General features: G+C 43.7%; 1 protein-coding gene across 2 annotated transcripts; it reads right to left on the reverse strand.

Moving 5' to 3' along the window:
• Positions 1–9,774: 9,774 nt before the first annotated feature.
• On the reverse strand, positions 9,775–12,565 carry LOC143534561 (F-box protein SKIP14-like). Of its 2 annotated transcripts, XM_077029021.1 has the most exons (3): positions 12,130–12,565; positions 11,689–12,072; positions 9,775–10,444 (listed from the first exon to the last, which is right to left on the reverse strand). In XM_077029021.1, the coding sequence occupies exons 1-3, from the start codon at positions 12,532–12,534 to the stop codon at positions 9,911–9,913; spliced, it is 1,323 nt and encodes a 440-aa protein (XP_076885136.1). In that variant the 5' UTR covers positions 12,535–12,565; the 3' UTR covers positions 9,775–9,910. The 2 variants fall into 2 exon arrangements, with proteins under 2 accessions (XP_076885136.1, XP_076885135.1); XM_077029020.1 differs by having other exon boundaries at positions 11,689–12,565.
• Between the last annotated feature and the right edge of the window lie 2,140 nt (positions 12,566–14,705).

Here is a 14,705-nt window from a genome sequence, read left to right on the forward strand (position 1 = left end):
TAGCCGAAGGTAGGTTTCCAAGGGGTTTAGCCGGCCCAACACGCTACCAACTGTAACCTATGCACGTGCCCTGCCTGTGAGTGGTGGATAGGTAGCGGCTGACACAGAGCAGGCGTGTCGTGCACTCTTCCTCTTCTGCCAACAACAGGCTAGGCACGTGGTATGGCAGGAGTTGGTGGGTAGGCGGCGGCTATTGGTCACAGTGCTGTGGCGTGCTGTCTGCCATGCTGCTGTCAGTGAGCTGTCGCATTCTTGGTCAGATCTTTTGTCTGTACCTCGTCAGGTATCACACAAAAGATCCTCCATCATACGGACTGGCTCATTTAGGCGGGAGTTTTCCCCCTCCCGCCTTTGCTCATTCCTTCAGGTGACACTGGGGAGAGTTAAGTGCCTAGTGCGTGTAGCCATGCTGCGCGGGTGGCCTTCACTCATGGCTTGTATCCGAGGCTGCGGGAACAGGCGGAGTCCTTCACCATGGGAGGCATTTCCTGCGGGACCAGCTTGCATACTGCGCGTAAGGACGTCACTTCTCTGAGCATGGTTGGTCCTGCGGATCCAGTTGGTCTCTGCGCAGACGTCCCTGTTTAAGGTGAGTCTTGCGGGTCCAACTGGGCTCTGCTGGGACCTACCTCTTCAAGTCCCCCCAGTCCAATGTTCTTCTCATGCGTGTTTAATAAAGTGAGGTGAACTTTTGGACTTAAAAGGGGTTTTGAAAAGGGTTTTGTAAGGTTTTCCATGGGAAGTCCTTGTCACTTGCAGAAATGCCCGAGTTTCCTGCTTGGTCTTTGGGTATGATGCGGGTAGGTCTGTAACCTCCTCGCAAGTCAGGAGCATTGAGTCCCAGTTGTGTGGATTCTCCATGAGGTTTTGGTAGTTTTGAACATAGTGATCAATTATGTTAAAACCACCAATTCCATCCTGGAGCTTTATACAACGTAGTTCTCGACGTTCCCGCTATGCGGGGATGTTATTTCCTTTTCCGCAAGCATTGCCCAGAAGATCCTTCTTGGTTTCAATTCCCAGCGGAGCGCTAGGTATGTGAAGGGTTTTGCCTTAACACTGTACCTGCGCTCGTCTTACGGTTACTTTACTTCCAAGGTATTCCTGGCGTCAATTCCCTGCGGGTGCTAGGTATGTGAAGGGTTTTGCCTTTACACTGTACCCGCACCTGTCTTATAGTTACTTGGTTGCCGAGGTACTTGGCTTCAATTCCCTGCGGGTGCTAGGTATGTGAAGGGTTTTGCCTTAACACTGTACCCGCATCCGTCTTATGGTTACTTGTTCGCCAAGGTTTTCTTGGCTTCAATTCCCTGCGGGTGCTAGGTATGTGAAGGGTTTTGCCTTTACACTGTACCCGCATCCGTCTTATGGTTACTTGTTCGCCAAGGTTTTCTTGGCTTCAATTCCCTGCGGGTGCTAGGTATGTGAAGGGTTTTGCCTTAACACTGTACCCGCATCCGTCTTATGGTTACTTGTTTGCCAAGGTAAGGGGGTACTTTCCCGCTTCTTTTTAAATTTTGAATTTGAAATTCGAAAGGTTGGTGGAAAGATAGGAACAGTCCAAACCTCTGAAACGTCGCGCGACGGTTTCTTCTGACTGTCAGGACGTGCAGGAAGTTATGGTGACGTGACATTATATGGTCATTCCAGACGCTTTTTCAGGCGCGTGGGCGCGATTTTTCGGGCGCGTGGCCGCGAAATTACTGGCACACGTCCTGTCAACAGCTGTTGCCAGTCTGCTTTTTGCCACGTGTCATAGTTTCATTGCACCTTCGATTTCTCTCTCCTTCGCATTAAATTCACCGCATTAATTGCGATTAGTATATAAAGGGGGAGAGGGTTATTTGCAATTCACACTTTTCACTTTCATCTCTTCTTCTCAAGTAATTTCCGGTGAATTTTTCTGTTCAGTAAAGCATTACCCTGAAATCTCTTTTCATCTTTCTTCCACTATGCCTTCTCATGATGCTGATGACCAGAAGACTGCTGGCGAATGCCAGTGCTCTCTTCCTGTCGATCTGTACCAGTATATCGTCAGGAAGTTCATGCTCGAGTCTCTCGAGCCTGAGTTTCCTGAACCCCACCATACTGTGTACGATGCCCCTAGTGGCAAGATCGGGGTTTATGCTGCATTCTTTGTCTACGGAAACCTTAGGTTTCCGTTGACAAAGTTTGTGTACCGTGTTCTGGAGAGGCACGGTGTGCACCTGACAGAGGTGCACCCCATGGCCATTGCCAAGGTCCGGCACTTTGAGTGGGTGTGCCGGATACTGGGCCTTGAGCCCCTCGTTGACCGTCTGATGACCTTCTACACTTGGAGGTGCATCCAGGGGTGGTACACTCTTACAACCCGTATCAAGGGTTTAAAGATTTGTACCACCGAGCGGAGTCTTCGCTCGTGGAGAAGAGAGTTCTTCTTCATATCCGCTCGCGCCATCCCCATCGCCATGAAGTTCAAGAATGGCCAGGCGCTTCCGAACCTTCCCGCCCTCAACTACGAGGAGGCGGAATGGTTCTCGAAGATATCCCGGGTCCATTCCCCGGTTTTCCGTTTTCCGGAGTCGGCGATGGTGATGCTGGGGATGAGCCGGGTGTGGAAGGCGGCGAATGCGGATAAGGCTCCGATCGTCCTTGAATATGGTTCGAACTCTGTCCCTTATGGTACGTCTTGTTTCATTTTGCTGACTTCGATTTTTTCTAACTTTCTTGTTGATTTCAGAGGGGAACGATCTTCAGTCGCTCCTGAACCCGCGGGAGGAAGATGGTCCCGCGCGGATGGGTACTCGTGCTCTGGACGAGAACGAGTTGCCCATCTTAGAGCAGACCGCGGGTCGGTTCGTGGAGGTTTACCCGCCAGGCCAAGAGATCCTGAGCCACCGACGGCCAGGTAAGCCTATCTTCTACCCTGAACCTCTCAATGCTGTGCCTGCTGCTGGAGTTGACATTTCTTCTTCTGAGGAATCCGCAGAAGGTCCTCCACTGGTGCGGAAGAAAAGGCTGCCGTCGGGAAAGGCAAGGAGAAGGTGGCCTCTACGGCCGACCCGGTAGTCCTATCTGACTCGGAGTCAGATAGTGCAGAGGTGGCGGGGGAGCCCGGTGGTGAGGAGACCACCGCTCCGGAGGCTGTAGCGACGACGACGGTTACCGGTGTCAAGAGGCCGGCTCCATCGGGTTCGCCCCCGCTCGTCCGTACGTTCAAGCTCAAGAAACCCCGTAAGTGCCCCCATAATTCTTGTCTAGATTTGTTGTTTCAAATAAATTTTTCTAACACTTTTGCTTGTGCAGGTGTGGATGTTGACGCATTCCAGGGTGGAGTTGGAGCAAGTATTCCTCCGCCAATGAGGGAAGGCTCGGTCAGCCTTCCCGAGGCGTCGACCCAGGCGTCTGCGCCTGCTTCCGTTGGTTCCAGCCTTCCTAAGGCTGTTCCAGCTGAGAAGGTGTCTCCGCCGGCCGTGAGTGCAATTTTTACAGCATCTTTCACGGAGCCGGCGGTTACTGTTGCTGAGGAGGCGACGCCAACAATGGCTACCACAGCGGCTGCCACTATACCTGCGCCACCGGCACCGACGGCCGGACCATCAGGTACGCGCCGGGCTTCCCGCCGATCTATGCCACCTTCCCGTCTGCCTGACCTGTTGGATGGATTTCCTTTAGGTTCAGGTGATGGGTTTGGCGGCTATCGGCCTGTTATTGACCCTACAGGTACGTAGGGTTCTTTTTCCTTTGTATATTTTTGTCATCTTTTCCTAACTGCCTTTGCTTCTTTTGCAGTGTCGGATTCCAATGAAGTGTATGTTCCAAGATGGAACATACGCCGAGGAACAACCCTTCGTACCCCTGTGGAGTGCGTGGACTGGGCTCGCCACGCTGCTCCCCATGGTGCGTTGGGGGAAGCCATGGCTAGCTACCAGGAGGGTAGGCTAACCAATGAGCTTCGGGTTCTCCAGGCCCGGACGCAGCCCCGCGTCGAGCTGCTTTGTCGTGAAAACGACAAGTTAAAAGCAGCTCGCGCCAAAGATGTATCTGAAGCGCGGGCTCTTCGGGAGGAGAACCGGCAGTTGGCCGCTGCCGCAGCCGAGAAGGAGAAGGCATTCAAGGCCCTCGAGGTTGAAGTCCAGGCGCGACTCGAGGCCCGCTCCAAGGCTGCCCAAGCTGTGAATGAACAGCTTCGGCTGGCCAAGGAGACTGCGCGAAACTCAACTGAGAGGGCTGCCAAGGCTGAAGCTGTTGCTGAGCCGCTTCGCGAAGAGAATGAGCAGCTTAAATGCAAATTAAAGGCTCTTCAGCATGCTCATGACGCCTTGGCAATGGAAGATGCCAAGAAGCTGCAGGAGATCCTTGACCAGAGGGGGGTGCTTGACCGCACTGAAAGGAAACTCAAAAGCGTCGAAGAGGCTGCCGCCAAGGAAGTTCAACTTGCCAACCTTGATAAGAGCGGAGCCGAACGTGCTTACAAAGAAAGTCAAGCTACCCTCCAATGGCTGCTTCGAGAAGCGTTGCCTCAGGTATCTTTAACTTTTTCTTTACGCTTTCTGCTCGTAATTAGAAAATGTTCTAACTTGTATTCTCTTGTAGGTTGTGCGTCGGGTCCTTTCGGAGACCTCTTATGACGATGCGATGAGCACAGCCCTCAACGCTTCTCATGAGGATGGGGAGAAGACTGGCTTCCTGCTTGGTCTAGGGTTTGCTGAGAGAGGCTTTCCGCCCTCCAACTTCCCTTTATTCAATGTTAATACTGAAGCTGCTTATGACCAAGCTGTGAACCAGTACGCTGCCTTCCCGCATCCAGTGGTGGAGAAGGTGAACGAAGCTGCTGCTGCTGATGATGGGCTAAACATCCTTAAGGCTTTCCTTGGGCAGCCGCGCTCTGACGGTGCTGGTCCAAGCGGAGGTGGCCCTGAAGCCTGATCCTGAAGATCCCTTCCCACTGCTAGGATAGACTTAGCTTTGTATAGATTTCTTTTAGGCGGGTAGTTACCCGGCCACTGTTGTAATATATCATTGAAATATACGATTGTTATTCCTTTCATTGGATTCTTTGCTTTATAAACTTATGACTTGCATACTTAGTTTAAAATAGCAATTTTCCAAGTGTTTAGAATAAGAACCTTCGAACGTGGTTGATAGTGGGTTAAAGTTTCGCTTCCTCCTTCGTGATTGTGCGGGTAGAACCGTCACTTGCACTTGGTAGGATGGCTAAACTTTAACTTTTATCTAACCTGCGTGTAGGTTTTTCTTACTTTTTGAGGATAAGTTAACCTTTGAACGTGGTTGATAATAGGTGTGAAGTTTTGCTTCCTCTTTCGTGATAGCGCGGGTAGAACCGTCACTTGCACTTGGTAGGATGGCAAAACTTTTACCCATACCTGACCTGCGTGTAGGTTTTTCTTACCTTTTTAAGAATTTTGTTTTGAACCGTTCGACGCGCGGCTGTCGATAGGTTAGTGTTCATCTTCCTTTCATGATTCGTGCGGATAGACCGGCACTTTCATTTAATGGAATAATTGAACTCCTTCAACTGACCTGCGTGAAGGTTTGCCACGTTATTGGGTTCGTGCGGGTAAGACCGCCTTCCCATGCAACGACTTCACGTAATGTGAATGCCGTCACCAGTGTTGGATAGTTTTAACCGTTCGACGCGCGGTTGTTGATAGGTTAGTGTTCATCTTCCTTTCATGATTCGTGCGGATAGACCGGCACTTTCATTTAATGGAATAATTGAACTCCTTCAACTGACCTGCGTGAAGGTTTGCCTGTTGAGGATAAGTTAACCTTTGAACGTGGCTGATAATAGGTGTGAAGTTTTGCTTCCTCTTTCGTGATTGTGCGGGTAGACCCGTCACTTGCACTTAGTAGGATGGCATAACTTTACCCATATCTGACCTGCGTATAGGTTTACCTTTTCCTCTTAAGAATTTTGAACTGTCCCACGCGCGGTTGTTGATAGGTTGGTGCAGTTCCCTCGAATGATTCATGCGGATAGGCCAGCACTTTCATATGGTAACTTTTCCCCTTCAACTGACCTGCGTGAAGGTTTATCATGCTTTTTGGGTTCGTGCGGGTAGGACCGCCTTCCCATGCAATGACGTTTTTTGTAATTATGCGGTGAAAACCGGCATATTAGTGTGTACAAAAGTATAAATGTAAATCATCAGCTTCGACGTTTGAAAGAGAATCATTTCCATTAGAAGTGGCTCTTGGCCTTTTCTGTACAAATTGGAATTGATTACATGCAAACTGTGTAATTGAACTCCCTTCCATGTTGGGACAGGAGTGCCATCGAGCCGACACGCACCTGTTTCGGGATCTCGTTCTTTATGCAGCATGTAGTCTCCATATTGAAGCTGATTTTTTATTCATGTTTACCCCAGCCATGGTTCCACACGCACCTGCCTGCTTAGCTTTTATTTCGCCACGAGGTGTGCGAGCGTCCCATCTCTGACGAATGTTTCGACCATGTCTTTTACGTCTATGCATTCTTCAGTGTTGTGGCCTTTTGTTCTGTGATAGTCACAGTACTTGCTCCGATCAGCATCGTGACGATGTCGGATTACTGGAGGCTTTGGCCATGGGAGCTCTTCAGTAGCAAATATGTCAGTGACGCTTTTGGTAAGTGGCGTCCATCTGGAGTTCCGGTGCAGCTTTACATTATCCCTTTCACCCAATCGATGCTGTAAGCCGGATGAGGTGTCAAAGTTTACCCTTGACTGCCAAATGCCTTGCTTCCGTTTTTTGTTCAATCGGGCGGTGAGGATGTTGTCCTCTCTCGTCCTCTGGGTGTACAGGTTTGTGCTCTGCGGAAGGTCTCTACCCAGTTGCTTCTCCGTTTCCGCATAGCGTTTAGCTGCTGTCATGATGCCATCCCATGTGGATGGCATTCCATCTTTACCCGTTAGGGTGCGGATAAGCTCTGGGTCCTGCGCGCCCTGGATGAAGGCTGCGCGAACAAGATCCTCGCTGATATTGCCCAAACTTAACTTCTTTGAGTTGAAGCGAGTGATGAAGTTTGGTAGAGATTCATCTTCTTCCCGTATGCATTTGAGGATTGTCCATTGCTCCTCGGTATACTTTCGCTGCTGGCTGAAGTGTTGGCTAAACTTCTGCTGGAAGTCTGCCCAGTCGTAAATGTGGTTAACCGGTAAACGATCAAACCAAACCCTAGCAGCCCCCACCAGCGTCATTTGAAACATGTAACACCACGTGGGTTCCGTCCAGTTGCTGACGGTTGCCCCTGCTATGAACCTGTTCAAATGGTCGTCTGGGTCGGACATACCATCATAAGTGCCTATGTTGGGCATTTGTTTGGCACTTTTTGGGGCAATTGCTTCCGCAATGTCCCTTGCAAATTTGGACGTTCCCGCATTTGCAACGTTCGGTCTGTACGTTTTGGAGAAGTCTCGTGGACTTCCACCTGTGCTTTTTGGTTTGAAGGCTTGTCCAAAATGCCTTCTCGGTTGGGAATCCGTTTCCTTACGCTTCCCTTTTGCCCTATGGCGAGGGTTCGCGTCGGAGTCGGATTCCTCCGAGTCATTGTCCAAGTATTCTTCGAATTCGTCGGCCTGTTGGACGGAACGCAAGCGTTCGTCCAACTCAGCTTGGAATTCCTTTTGTCGTGCCTCCGCCCATGCCTTAACTTCCTCGAGAGTTTGGCGGGGGAGTCTTCGTTTTTTAAACTGGGTATCGGTGAATCCCAGTGGGCGATTATTTACTGCACTTGCCCCAGCTTGGGTAACTGGGGTAGTGTTCGTAAAATTTACTTCACTTGCCCCGGCTTGGGTAACCGGGGTAGTGTTTGTAAAAACTGTGTTGCCGGTATTCCCTCCAGTAGCTGGGGTTGTGGTTACCGGAGTCTCTTTAACCATCTTGGAAGTTTTGAAAAACTGGAGAAAGATGTAGTTCTAGCTTTATGCACGGATGGCGCCAATGAAGAAACACCACTCGAACCCACGACCGATTACTGGTAACCTAGGGGTTGGAGAGCTGTTTCCCACGAGGGGTTAGACCCTTGGAAGATGGTTCTTCTGATAACCTGCAAAACAGACACCGTGAGCTCGTCACTGAGAAGGGGGGGGTTCCTCCTTGTGACCACCCTCCGGCGTGAGAATCAGACTAGATTGCTCTTTAAATATAAAAGTATATTAAGAGATTGCTAGAGCAGATATCAGGTATATATGATGATAATATGATAAGATGAGATGGTCATACCATTTGGGGTATTTATAGCCGAAGGTAGGTTTCCAAGGGGTTTAGCCGGCCCAACACGCTACCAACTGTAACCTATGCACGTGCCCTGCCTGTGAGTGGTGGATAGGTAGCGGCTGACACAGAGCAGGCGTGTCGTGCACTCTTCCTCTTCTGCCAACAACAGGCTAGGCACGTGGTATGGCAGGAGTTGGTGGGTAGGCGGCGGCTATTGGTCACAGTGCTGTGGCGTGCTGTCTGCCATGCTGCTGTCAGTGAGCTGTCGCATTCTTGGTCAGATCTTTTGTCTGTACCTCGTCAGGTATCACACAAAAGATCCTCCATCATACGGACTGGCTCATTTAGGCGGGAGTTTTCCCCCTCCCGCCTTTGCTCATTCCTTCAGGTGACACTGGGGAGAGTTAAGTGCCTAGTGCGTGTAGCCATGCTGCGCGGGTGGCCTTCACTCATGGCTTGTATCCGAGGCTGCGGGAACAGGCGGAGTCCTTCACCATGGGAGGCATTTCCTGCGGGACCAGCTTGCATACTGCGCGTAAGGACGTCACTTCTCTGAGCATGGTTGGTCCTGCGGATCCAGTTGGTCTCTGCGCAGACGTCCCTGTTTAAGGTGAGTCTTGCGGGTCCAACTGGGCTCTGCTGGGACCTACCTCTTCACCCTCCCAATCCAACGTTGCGTGGCACCCATGCTTGCTTTCGTGCTTGTTCGTATAACTAAATGACTTAAGAAGATTTTTATTTCCAGTCGTTTATTAAATGAAAAACTTACTGTCAAATAGGTCTGCAAAAGTTTAGTTCTTTTAGAACTTTTTCTTGTTTTTTATCCTTAAACCAAAAGGTTTGTAGATATTGTGCTAGTTCGTTAGCTACTGAAGATCAACTCGTTTAAGCTTAAACAAGTTTTAGCCCAAACCGAACCCTAAACTAGAGCCCGTCCTATAAACAAGCTTGACGCTGAGCTTTGCATACCAAGCTTGAATAGGTTCGTTAGCCTAAACAAACCACCATAAACATATAAATTTTTACTACGTGTGAAAAATTATATAACTGCATACTAAATACTTCATATATGAAATTATGATGAAACTAACTAAATAACAATATATATTGTCACATAAATATATAATTGTAGATGTATAACAAACAATCATACATTTACATAAATCAAAAGATATATATTTAATATATTAAAAACAAGTCTAAATAGAGTTCGAGTTTGACAAATAATCAACTCAAACTCGAGTTTCAGTATAGAGCACGAAACAAGTTGAACTCAATCTCGAGCTTAAACGATCCAGGAGGCCACTACTTTTAAATCAACATGGACATCATCATCGTACTCAGTATATCCCACCAATAGCAAAACTATGGTAGTGTCTGAGAAGGGTAAGATGTATACAACCTTACCTCTACCCCGTAGAAATAGAGAGACTGCTTCCGGTAAAACCATAGTAAATCAACATGGACATGTATGAGAAATAAAGGTGAAGAGCAACACCCACAAATACAACCAACCAAAGTTTATTTAAAACATACTTAAACATATATATATATAATAATAATATATGTCTTCTTTTCAAGAACATCCCAGTTTCTTAACAACCTTTTTAAGCATCTACCCATATATGGTTTGCCAACTTATATGTTTTCATCAAAAACCAACCAACAAATTTTAACTGACACTATTACATAAGTGTCTAGTTTTCACACACTACCCATAAAGATAAAAATGATAACTTGCTTGTTGAACAAACCCGCGGATACTAATATCCTCGTCGTCTTCACAGTCCGGAAACCTCAAAAACCGAGTCAAGCAATCCAAACAAAGTAAATCCAAACAAAACGTCTCGACGTAATCCCGCTCGTTAAAACAGCACCCGCAACTAGTACACCGAGGTATGCATAAAGTACACGCCCTGCAGTTATTACGCTTCCCGCCACAACCAGCTGCCGGACAATCATAAACTTGTCTGATTTGTTGGCATTTTGGGCATGATTCTATGTCGAGTGGACGGTTATCGGATAATGAAAGATATAACTGACCGCCGTTAAAGAACCGCGGTTTAGGTGGACCGAGGTTATTTTGGTTGTTTAAGGATAATAGTTCAGATAATTCTTGAAATTGTTCTGTTGTTATACTATGCAGCCCGCCTATTCTTAACCGTTTGATCTTACTTCCACCGAAAGACTTCATGTTGGTTAACAGACCTTCCATACTTAGCCCGTTACACCCCACCACGTTTAGCTGCATCAAAAAGCGTTTAAAAAATATCAAAACGATGAATATAGATTTTTTTAGGGGTTCGGTGCGATTTTTGACTAAAACCGAACCAAAAAACAAAGTTTCGGTTTTATGATTTTTTAAAACCGTTCGGTTTCGGTTTTTGGTTTTTGGGTCTGGTTTGGTTTTGGATGCGGTTTTTTTGGTTTTGTTAATCGAGCCAAAACATTTTGGGGCAAAAAAACATGACCCAAGATATTGAAATTGGGCATGATATTTTTTTTCTTTAAACTAATGATTAATAGAATATTGAACACCTGAACTTTAAATATTAAAAACTAATAAAAGATGCATTTAAAATTAAAAATCAAAATAAAAATGAAAAGTACTAGTATTATTAGTTATTAACCATATGTTAAAACTAAAATAATAATCGGTAGATTTTGTTTTAATGGTTACAGTTAAGATATTATGGTTATTTCGGTTCTTAACAAAATACAAAACCGAACCAAAACCAATATTTCGGTTTTTGCTGAAGTTCAAAACCGAACCGTCGGTTTCTAATTCGGTTTGGTTTGGTTATTCGGTTAGGTTTTTATGGTTTTATCGGTTTCGGTTCGGTGTTTTCGGTTTTGTGCACACCCCTAGATTCAGTTGTAACTGAAAACTGAGTCTAACCGAATGCGAAAAATGTTTTAACTGAACTGAGTAACGGAATAATATTAGGTTCGGTTACGGTTAAATAACCGATTTTGAGTGAATAAAATTTTTGGCAAAGCTTTTGGTTTTTGTTTATGTTTCAAGAATGACAATTTCAAACAACGCTTGCGTTATTAACATATCCTAGGACTTAAAACCAAGAGTTTAAAATCAAAACAAAAATAAATGTATAAAACTCATAAATAGTTGTGACTATAAGTATATAAAACTTAAAAACTATAAAAATGGGTATTTGGTTATTCGGTTAAACCGAATAAAGAAAATTTAAATATTGCACAAATGAATAAGAATTCGTTTTTCGATTTAATTGGTTCCTAACCTAATAACGAACAACCCTAGATTTATTTACTAAAAAACGATAACATTCGTCAAAACCAGTTATAAATGCATAAAGTAATAGATAATACGGGTATAGGCATATAAGGAAATTTAATCTACATTTGGATGATAACGTTTCGTGCTTGCTAAATGAAGCGAATTACGCCCTAAATAATTTAAAAAAAAACACACACAAATATAAACATATAAAAATGATCCGAAATACTAACCTTCATCAACCCTAAATTTTTCTGGAAAACATTCTTGAGGCCCGAATCCGTAATCTTTAAACACCTGAACAGACTCAAAGACTGCAGACTACCATTTGCCCTATCTGTAATCCTTAAAAGCGAGTCATCTTGAAACGATTCACCAACCGGTTGATCAATGTTTATATTCCTCCATAGCAACGGATCGTCACGAACACCATCACGAAACGATTTACAAACACGCTCAACCGATAACAAATCCCTTATTCCCAAATGACCTAGAGCTAAAAACAAAGCATCATGAGGCGCACCGACACCTTCACCATCATCATTGTGTTTCTTGATTGGTTGCAAGACGTTTCCCGACAACTCGTCTAACAAAAAGAAACCATTTTTATCACTAATCTTGATATACCCAATATCACCAACATCATCATGAACATCATCATGAACATCATCAACAAGTTTCTTGATTGGATGCAAGATTTTTTTTGACAACTCGTCGAACAAAAAGAACCCATTTTTATCATCAAACTTTTCATCCCCAATAGATCTTTCACTAATATTAATATGCCCAATATCATCATCATGTTTCTTGATGGTATGCAAGGCTTTTTTCGACAACTCGTCGAACAAAAAGAGCCGATTTTTATCATCAAATTTCTCATCACTAATATTAATAAACCCAATATCATCAGCCTCTTGAATCCAGCCTCTAATCATTGTACACCCACCAGTAATATTATTATTATTATTATTATTATTATTATTATTATTAATATTCATCTCAAATGGATCAATAGGCAGCTTATTAACCACATCAAGATTCAACCAATCATCAAAAGATTCAAAACCCATATCAGCCATGGAATCAATCAATAAACCCCCAAATTAATAATAATAAGGCTAATTACCAACCAAGTTGATAGCAAAAAAATAAACCAATAATTGGAAGGGAATAGCTCAGAAATTATAGGAATAATAATAATAATAAAAAGAAAAGTGGGTTTGTGTTTGATTAATAATATCAAGAATATTGTGAATGAAATTGATGAAATTGAATTGGGGGTTAATTAGATTCTGGGAAGAATGAAGAAGAAGAAGAAAGAAAGAAAGAAAGAAAGAAAGAGATCTGACCTCATTGAAGAATATTATTATTAATTAATAATAATATTATTATTCATGTATGTATATGTATGAACGAGTATAGAGAAGAAAGGAAGCCATGAGCTGAAGACAAAGTCAAAGCTCAATGGCGATATCTCCATTCTCCATGGAGAATATTATTATTATTCTTGCTGGATATGAATGAATATATTATATAACAACTTGATTTTATTTTTTTTATTATATACAATGTTTATCCTAATTCCTAAATGGGAGTTTTTTTATTTTTATTTTTAATAAACTTCAAGATTTTAAACTTTAATACTTTATCATGTTTAATTAAGATAAGATTCTTTGAAGTTGACTTAAAAAGTCGTTATTAAGTTTTTTTTTGTTATTTTTTTAGCAGTCGAACGACTTCGTAAGTATATCTTCTAGAAATAGAAAGGATCCGATTCGAACAAATTTTAAATCCCAAAATGTTTGTTGGAATGGCTAAAACTTTTGGATTCACGATGTATCGCGCACGAATAAACCATCGGTAAACAAAGATTTTAAATTCCTAGATATTATTTATGGGGTGACCCAATGGCAAAATGCCACCGTCAGCTGGCCCAACCCAGCCATATGGAGTCCTTAAACGCCTCATAGTTATCTTCAGTTCCGGTAAAAACCCAGGGCCGGCTCTGAGAAGGCGAATTTTTTTTGGGCCAAAGACGAAATTTTTTTGGGGCCTTAAGTAAAAAGAAACATTTTGTTGGGTTTAAACAATTTAGTTTTAAATGAGTTTACTTGATTATGATTTGAGCTGTGTAAAAAACTTTTGTATAAAAATAAGCTTAAAATTGTCCAATAAGACTAGAATCCACAACTTTTTGGTTAGATATCATACATCTTTACCACTTGATCAAACTAGTGGTTATGTAAATTGTGTTAAAACATTGAATATACATATTTTTTTAATATAAATACGTATGATTTTTTTGAAAAAAAAAATTTCGAGCCTAGCGGGGTGTCGCGCTTGTGGCCGTCGACTACCCCGCCATGCCTCAAGGCCGTCCCTGTGAAAACCACCTGCCCGAAGGCCTATTGGTGGTAAAATCTGGACACCAGGATCGAACTGGATACAAAGATTCATATCTTCGTTCATTGAGCCATCAATGCCCTCCCGAAAGTGTTATTAGTTTAACCCAAATTTCTTCAAAAATAGGTGTAGGAAAAATAAGGTATAGGCAATAGAACTTCAACACATAATCTTTTAGGACGGAAATCCATGAAAATGAGAGTTAACGTTTCCCTATTCATGTATCTCAATAAAAGTGGCATATATGCTTAACGTGAATATATGGTCTAAGATGGTACCTTGTCCGTCAAGGCTTCAGAGGTGTCTGACAGACGCTGCATGACACCTTTTTAACCTATTTAGAAAAAGGCAAATGAGGTGTCATGGTTGTGCACGTCCTACATCTCTAGAACCTTGACAGATAAGGTACTTCTTAGTTTTTTAATTCATGTTTAGGCATTTATATAGGTCAATTGAGTCATTTGCTATTTTATATGGTGTTGTAAACACTCTTTTGCATGAAATTTTGTCTGAGCTACCTTGGAGCTTAGTGGTGCCCAAATGTGTTATGTGACAGCTGCCAACATTTTATTTGTTATGCCTAACGGTTGGTGAATATCTGTTTGCCTATCTTATTTGTTATGCCTATTATGGTTAGTGAATATCTGTTTGCCTATCTTAGAGAATTTATGTTAAACGTGTCATTTATAGTAAGTTTCCTCCTTTAAACACTCCATAACAAACATAGTGATGAATAACAAACAACTAAAAATAGCTTAATCTTATATAAGTATCTTTATAATCTAGGTTATGTAGTTCTTTTATGGTACAAAAGAATTCCCGTTACACCATAATTTGTGCTTCAGTG

This window comes from Bidens hawaiensis, unplaced genomic scaffold, assembly GCF_021521415.1.
Source record: "Bidens hawaiensis isolate Kalapana, Puna unplaced genomic scaffold, B.hawaiensis_p1.1 tig00010199_1, whole genome shotgun sequence".
Classification (NCBI taxonomy): domain Eukaryota; kingdom Viridiplantae; phylum Streptophyta; class Magnoliopsida; order Asterales; family Asteraceae; genus Bidens; species Bidens hawaiensis.

Coding starts and splice junctions, on each gene's coding strand:
- LOC143534561 (XM_077029020.1), bottom strand. CDS start 12,534: ATGGCTGATATGGGTTTTGAATCTTTTGATGATTGGTTGAATCTTGAT. Junction 10,445..11,688: donor AAAATTTAGGGTTGATGAAG/GTTAGTATTTCG, acceptor TTTTTGATGCAG/CTAAACGTGGTGGGGTGTAA.